This window comes from Tupaia chinensis, unplaced genomic scaffold, assembly GCF_000334495.1.
Source record: "Tupaia chinensis unplaced genomic scaffold, TupChi_1.0 Scaffold000617_2, whole genome shotgun sequence".
Taxonomy (NCBI): Eukaryota; Metazoa; Chordata; class Mammalia; order Scandentia; family Tupaiidae; genus Tupaia; species Tupaia belangeri.
The window spans coordinates 2,174,388-2,182,722 of NW_006160137.1; the positions used below are offsets into that span (position 1 = coordinate 2,174,388).

The window sequence follows — 8,335 nt, forward strand, 5'->3', positions numbered from 1 at the left end:
GACTGCACAAATAGTGTGCGCTCCTGGGGCCGTCTGGCTCTGCCCGCTTTCCCGGTCTCGGGCCGCCGTCCCACCTGGAAATGCCATGAGGAGCCCACGTGTGCTTCTTCAAAAGTATCTAAAGCATCCTTTGTAGCTCTTCGGCATGGCTCCTTACCGGTGTCGTTGAAACGTATACCCTAGCTTTCCAACCACAGGGACAGCGCCTGGCTAGGAAATGCATCTGTTTTTTCCATTTTGTAAGTTTTTCCATTTATTATTTATTTACTTATTTATTGTTAGAGAGAGATTTCTGCTATATGCACTCGCCAGAGAGACAGCGAGATCTCCCCACCCCACCCTGGGCGGCGGGGGGATGGCCGTGCTGCAATCCATTCTCCTCTTGGGCACGCGTGCACAGCACTGGGCGTGGAACTCATGCACACGCACTGGGCGAGTGTTAAGCCGCCGGGTCCGGTACTCGCACCGCAGTCGACCACGTGGGCGTCCAGCAGTAACCACTGAGCCACCTGCATCGCTGTTCCTCTTCTAACCTCACTCGCACCAGATTCCACACAGCTCCATCTTCGCGTACCGCTCCAGGGATAAACCACTCTGAAGGCACGGGCATTTCAATTAAATAGATTTATTTAGAAAGAAGGCTTAAAAATTTGACATTAAAAGAGATAAAAAGACCCACAGGATTTAAATTGACAAATACAAAAAATGATTGGCTATAAACCATGTAAAACCATATAAAACATTCCCCAGTCCCCAAACAGAACATAATTTAAGTACAGTAATAATAAAAGTGTTGGACTATAAGCACGCTTCCCTTCGCATCCTGAAGAACCATTCTAACAATGTATAAAATACGGCACGTTAAATTTATTCTAGCTGTTCATAAAAAGTTATTTGAACTCTGAGTTTGAGTGTGCCCTTTCCTGTACCCAACGGTGGCTTCTGGTCCCGGGTTTTGTGACCTTATTTACAATTGTCTTTTCACTTCTATTTCCTTCTACAATAGAAATGAGGTTAACCAGTCATGTCCCGTTAGAAACGGCGTGAAGGAAGGGCCTAAGAGTACCGCAAATGCCAATGACCACGTTTGTCTTCCTGAAAAGGAACGGATTAAACGGCCATCGAAGGGCACACTTTTGTACCAGTAAAACAAATGGAGGTGGACCCCCAGGACAGGCTGCTTCAGCTTCACGCCCACGAGCCGTGTGCGAGGCCAAGTGAGAGCGGGTCTCCCGGGCCAGCAGGTGGTGAGGAGGTTAAGGCGGCTGGATCCCTCAAAGGTGACTGCTGGGTTTGCGTCCCGGACCCAGCTGCTTGAAAACCATGCTGGGAGCGTGCATGTGCTTGCCCCAAATCCCGAGAAGAGAACTGAGATGGGACTGCCAGGAGGCCGGCCATTGCCCCAGGGATGCTTTCTCACTTAAACCCCTTCCCCCACACCTCTCTCAGGAGAGCAGATATGCCCGATAGCAAAACTTAAAAAAAAAAAAAAAAGTCTGTCTGTCAATCTTGACCGAGCCCACACTAGGGTAGACCCTGAGGTAGCCCGAGTGGTTTGCTATGACTTCCAGCGACAGTGACATTTAATATGACGATGACACAGCTCAATACAAGCTCTAAACACTACTTATCCGTGAATCAGTCCTTATCCTCAGACCCAAGACCCAGCTGGTCCTCCTCTCTCAGATGGCCCGCCCGGTAAAAGCAGCATCCAGATGGTTTCATCGTCTCCCAAGTGGGCAGAGGCGGCATCCCCGGGGGCCTCAGTCCGGCATCCGCATCCCGATACCAACGGCAGGGCCCGCGTGCCAGAGGCCGCGCCTGGCCGTACCGACCAGTAAAAGACCCACACCAGCCACGGCCACGCAGCAGAGCCAGCTGGGACACGAATGGTACCCGAGACACTGAAAGAGGAGCGTGCCCTTACATGGTATCTCTGGAGACATTTAAGGATCCCATTGTTCGGGCCTGGGAGGCCTCGCCAAGGCGGTGGGGGACCTGACCTCTGGGCTCGTCACCTTGACTGGGGAGTCTCAGTCACAGTTCCAGCAGGAGGAAAGGAAAGGTCTAGCCTGTGAGCCCCGGGCACACATCTACACTACGGCCCCGTCTGGTTCGAAGGCTGCCCGACAGCAGCAGATCCGTCCTCCAGATGGTCAGAGCGAGGCACAGAGAACGGGAACGGTCTGACTACCCCCTTCTCCACCACCATGATGCACCTGGACGGGGTTCTCCGGGTATTCACTCTCTTAAGGTCGGCTCCTCCAAAGAAAAAATAGAACCATGTCTACGAGGGCAACAGGATGCTGAAGACCCGTCTACACACTCGTCACAAGTAAAACGGCCCGAGCAGGCTGGCCTCGTGGCCTAGTGGTTAAGGGAGCTGGATCCCACAGGGCCAGCTGCAGTTTGAATCTCAACTCCTGTGCTTATAACACATACCAGGTACATGTGCGTGCATGCCCCAAATCCTGATGGGCTGGCAAAACAAAGAGGGGGTCTCCCTTTCTCTCCTGCCTCTCTCTGGTGAGTGAATGCAACCTCAGGAATAAAAATGGGGGGAGGGGGCAAGATTCTGGAGTATCGAAAGATGAGTGACAGTAAGAAAGGGTAGGTGAATGGTGGTTAAGGCTCTGGACTCCCACACGGTCAACTGTGGTTCGAGTCCTGGACCTGGTGACTTGAAAATCATACTGGTTGTATGTGTGTGCATGCCCAAAATCCCGAGAGGAGCTCGGAGAAGGGACTGCGGTGTGGCCGTGCCCCCAGGGGGTGATTTCTCACTTTCCCTCTCACTGTCTCTCTCTGGCAAGAGCATGTGCCCTATGGCAGAAACCTAAAACAATAAAGAGTAAGAGCCAGAGGCCCACCTCTGCCAGGGGATGAAGTGGCAGAGAATCCCTCTAGTAAGGAGACAGAAAGGGAACATCTTGAGGAAGTGAAGAGTCAAAGGACAAGACTGGCTCTGAAGAAAACACGAAGAGGACCTGCAGCTTTGTACTAAGTAGAAACAATCATGTGCAGGCCCGGGCCCATGGCCCAGTGGTTAAGGAAGCCAGGTCCCACATGGCCGAGCACATATTTCAAATCCTAGCTCTGCCAGCTTGAAAAACACGCCAGGCGTCTGTGCATGTGTGCCCCAAATCCGGACAGGATGGAGAAATGGAGGAGGAAGGGCTGCGGCACGACCATGCCCCACTGGGGGGGTTTTCTCCCTCTCCCAGTCTCTCTGGCGAGTATGCGCCCTCCACTGTGTAGGTGGGTAATCGTAGCTAACAAGGGAATGGGCCGTCTTCTAACGCCTGGCACGGACTCGTCTATTAAGACACTCGGTAAGTGGTGGAAGCCGATTTTTATAATTACGTTCACTATAGTTGGAGAAAAGTCTATCTTTTTTACATCTTTGGTCCTTAGACATTTCTTCAATTTTTCTATATATAACATAATAATCTCTTCTTTTTTAAAGTTGATATCAACAATCAAAGTGCAGTAACAAACATTAGGCTGACCTTGTGGCTTTTACACACACAAAATGCCAAAATCTCCCAGACATTTTAAATTAGACGATACAAAGTTCTCAGAAAGAGTTACTAAGAGTTCTAAAATGTTACAATATAATTTTAAGGCTGAGTGAGGTACAGTAAAGCCTGATATTATAAAGAAAAAAAACAAAAACCCTAGACCAACATTTTAAATATTAATCTCCTAAATATATGTGAATTTCTCATTAACAGAATGTAAGCTAATCATCAAAACAACCTAAAAGCTAAGCAAGTTAATTTTGAAATGAAACAATTTCTACATGCTTGAATATAATCATGCTGCTCACACAGCTATAAAGCATAATTTAAAGCTGAGCCTAGTTAACAGAATGTTCTAGAATGATAGAAACATTATCAGTCGACCTCTGTAGTTTTTAAAGAAACTGTCTTCCCCTCCTGAAAAAAATGAAACAAAGTTTCACTTGAGATATGTTTTAATCATTATTCAAAAAATTAAAAAGAAACTTCTCTGGCCTAATTTGTGGGGACTGGCAAACAGACCACGGTGGATAAAACCATCTTCCGCCCTTCCCTCTGCTGTGCGAACGACATGGTGTAACCAGTTTTACACAGATCCCACGAGAGCTCCTGCCAGGGCCCAGGCGCCACAGCCCTGAGCGGCCGCTACCTTTTGGGACAGCTGCTCCCGCGTCTACGCATTCAGGGGCTCAGTCAGGGTTTCTGTCCTACTGGTATTCTCAGTCTTCCTGAGCGGAGATTCCTTTCGCTTTTCAAGGCACATAAAGACAAAGTCAAACAGGAACATAAAACTTGCTATAAATCCGAACACCTGAAGAAGACAAGGGAGGGAGGTTATGTGAGGGATTTGGGAACGTAAGCTCACACGTGCTCCTAGGTTCTGAGTTTCTGTGTTTCATACAGCACATCGGTTTTATCTTGTACACACTACTCCTAACTTCAATGGCAAATTTTTGTAAAAGTCACCAAAAAAAAGAAAAAATGGAGGGACCAGCAATTAGTGTAATGGCTATGTTGCTGGACTCTCTACGTAGTCGACTATGGGTTCAAGTCCCAGACCCGGTGCCTTAAACTCACACCGGGTGTGTGTGCGTGCGTGCCCAAGATCCCGAGAGGAGAATGGAGGAGAAGGGATTGCGGCATGGCCATCCCCCCTGGGGGGTGATTTCTCGCTTTCTGTCTCTCTGTCTCTCTCTGTCTGGCGAGCTCATGCGCCGCACTCTACAGCAGAAACCTCTCCCCCCTACCAAAAAAAAGGAAAGTTACAAAGAAAATTTTCCAGAATACTGGTTATAGTCAAAGCCCCACAGAACACAACGTCCTGCCCTGTGTGTACACGGTGCCTTGTGTGAGGTGCCGACCTCTGAAACGAAGGTCAGTGGATGAAAAACAGAACCCCGTAAGATGACGCAAAACCCTGGACTGCTTGCAATGGCAAGATTGACCCACAGCTGTGACAAGGGAAGTATGTGAGCAGGCAACTCAGCTGCGGTGAAAATGGAAAAAGGTATTAATAGCAGAACAGAAATTCCATTCCGGGGGCCGGCAGGTGGCGTGCTGGTTAAGGGCGCTGGACTCCCCCACATGGCCGACCATGGTTCGAGTCCTGGACCTGGCAGCTTGCCTTCTTGCTCCCTCCCCACACTCTGTCCCTCTCAGGTCAAATTTAAAAATAAATACAATAATTCTTTAAAAAGAAAAGAAATTCCATTCTGCAGATACATTAGGTTAAACTGCCTAAAATACCGTTTCCAGTTAACGGTCACAGTGTACTGACACCGAGGCACGACATTACTAACTACTTCCTCCGGCTTAAGTAAGTCACTTCCTCTTTGAACTAACACCACAGACCAAATACTCCGAGAGTTCTGTCGAGAGGTAGGAGGCTACGCTTCTAATGTAGCTCTTCCAGGGCAGAAAACTAAACAGCTGGGAGCCGCAGCCACGCTCTGTGGAAGAGTGGGTGATGGCTGCTGTCTCTTTCAACCCTAGCCCACCTCCGCGACCTGTGACGTTCTCAGCTGCGGTCTCCTGACCTCCCCTCCCAGCCCTCCACCCTGAGGCGTACGTAAGCATTGCCTCATGTCTGTGTGCTCCACAGAAACAGCAGGCCTCCCCCCAGCAGCAAAACAACCAAAAGCCTCCACTGGAGACAAATGTCAAATGTTATTTAAACAACCAACCAGGGACCAGCAATTAGCGTAATGGCTATGTCACTGGGTTCCCATGTAGTCGACTGTGGTTTGAGTCCCAGACCCAGGAGCTTAAACTCATGCCGGGCGCGTGTGCGTGCGTGCCCAAGATCCCAAGAGGAGAATGGAGGAGAAGGGATTGCGGCGTGGCCATCCCCCCTGGGGGGGGGATTTCTCACTTTCTGTCTCTCTGGCTCTCTCACACGCCCTATAGAAAATAACTCAAAAAGTCGACATGACTTATAGCGAAAAACCTCTCCAAAAAAAAAAAAAAACAAACAACCAACCAACCAACCTCTGGCCTAATTTGTGATGACTGCCATACAGCAAAGTTTCTTTTTCTTTTAAAAAAGAATGTTTTTTAACTTTATTTATTTATTTACTTACTTATTTTAATTTGACCAGAGAGGGACAGAGTGAGAGAGAGAGGTAAAGTGAGAAAGGAAGCTGTCGGGTCTGGGACTCGAACTGCGGTCGGCCATGTGGGAGTCCAGTGCCCTCAACCACCACGTCATCTGCCGGCCCCGTGAGTTTCAAATTCATTAATTTACCTGGTTGTCCCTAACATAGGCAACCTGAATTTAGGACCAAAATATCTCCCAAACCCTAGTCTTTCTGCCCTCTGAGGCTTTGGTTGTTTTTGGTTGTTGTTGTGTGTTTGTTTAGTTGTTGCAGCAGGGCAAGTGCCCTTACAGGAGAGAGACAGTAAGAGGAAAAGGGAGAAATCACCCCCCGGGGGAGGGCCACACCGCAATCCCTTCTCCTCCATTCTAGGCATTTTTGGCATGCATGCACATGTACCCGGCATCAGTTTCAAGCCTCTGAAGGAGACTCGAACTACGGTTGGTCATGTGGGAATCCAGCTTTGTAACCATCTCGCCATCTGCTGGTCCTACGTCCAGTATGATTTTCAAGCTACCTAGTCTGGGACTTGAACCGGAGTCCAATGTCTTAACCACCATGCACCACCTGCTGGTCCCCTGGAGTCTACTGGGTTGAGGGCACCTATCTGCTTACATGTGTGGCAAGCTCCTTTTTATTTTTTTAAAAGCTCTTGGCCTTTTAAACATTATTATTATTATTATTACTATTACTATTTTAATTTGACCAGAGAAAAAGAAAAAAAAAATGAGAAAGAAAACTGCCAGGTCCAGCACTTGAATCGTGACTGACCATGTGGAAATCCAGTGCCTGAACCACCATGCCACCTGTCAGCCCCGTGGCAAACTTCTTGATACTTCAAAGGGCCAGCTGTCACCCAGCCATGGAGCCACCATCACTGCCCACCTCCGAGCTCCATCCCAGGCCTCCACACTCTGCCAGACAAGTCATCTTCCAACTCATCTGCTCACTACTTCCCTTTTTAAAAATTAACTCCCTTAGTCATTTAAGTCTACAAAACTTTTCACAATTTAAATAGTGGCCAAAGATCATTTCCAGAATATTATAAATATTAGCTATTTAAATTACTAGTCACGGGAACCAGCAGGTGGTGTGCTAGTTAAGCCACTGGACACCCCCACATGGCTGACCACAGTTCGGGTCCCAGACCTGATGGCTTGCTTTCTCACTTTCCTTCCCTTTCTCTCCCTCTGACCCTTTCTGGTCAAATAAAATAAGATAAATAAGTAAATAAATTAAGTTAAACAAAATAATTCTAAAACAAAACAAAAAGGCTGATGAGGGGGCCAGCAGGTGTCATGGTGGTTAAAGTGCTGGAATTCCCACATGGTCAACTGTGATTTGAGTTCTAAACCTGGTGATTTGCTTTCTCTCTCTCTCTCTCTCTCTCTCTCTCTCTCTCCCTCATGCTCTCTTTCTCTGGCAAAATTCATGTGAAAAAATAATAAATAAATAAATGATTCTTAAAAAAAAAAAGAAACTTTGATCAATCCAATTCACTGATCAAATTACTTTTGGATTATGAAGTTGACAAGTCAATGAGTGATTTAAAAGTGTCAGAGAAATTGTTGTCCTGGTCCTACTTAAAATTCTGTCGTCCCAGTGAAAATCACACAACTACCAGGACAAAATTTGTTTTTTTATTCTCTGTCAGTCTTCATCCTCTATAAACCAGCCTCAGGTCTGTGCCACTGACAGAAGTTATTCTGTTTCCTTGGGCTGAACAACTTTTTATTTTAAATGATTTTATCACGTGTATCTTTTTTAATTTTTTTTTTTTTTTGAGAGCTCTTTGCTGTAGGGCACGTGCGCTCACCAGAAAGACAGAGAGAGACAGAGAGACAGAAAGCAAGAAATCACCCCCCAGGGAGGGATGGCCATGCCACAAGTAAATAATTATTTAAAAAATAAGTATATAAACTAAAATTAGTCATAAGACCCTATTAAAACTTTAATTTTTTCCTTGAATTGGGTCTTGTATCTATGAATAAATACTAGTTATGACTAGAATGAGTCAAGGTTCAACGATAACTTATTTCTAAGCTTGCATTTATCCATGTAAATGCTAAGAAACTCTGGTCACTTGAACGAGTAGACATATTGTATGAAATTCTCTAACTCAGGACCAGCAGTTGATGTAATGGCTATGTTGCTGGACTCAACCATGGTTCAAGTCCCAGACCCGATGGCTTAAACTCACACCTGGTGTGTGTGCATGTG

At 46.9% G+C, this 8,335-nt stretch overlaps 1 protein-coding gene across 3 annotated transcripts in view; it reads right to left on the bottom strand.

Moving 5' to 3' along the window:
* Positions 1–468: 468 nt before the first annotated feature.
* CMTM6 (CKLF like MARVEL transmembrane domain containing 6) overlaps positions 469–8,335 on the bottom strand; it is a 33,006-nt gene continuing 25,139 nt past the window's right edge. The window contains exons 4-5 of one of the 3 annotated variants that reach the window (XM_027775950.1): positions 4,171–4,332; positions 469–594 (exon numbers count right to left, since the gene is read on the bottom strand). In XM_027775950.1, the coding sequence (XP_027631751.1) occupies positions 4,195–4,332 (138 nt within the window). In that variant the 3' untranslated portion in view covers positions 469–594; positions 4,171–4,194. Of the gene's footprint in view, positions 595–2,842; positions 4,333–8,335 lie in introns of those variants that run through there. The other 2 variants (XM_027775949.1, XM_027775948.1) reach the window with 2 other exon arrangements.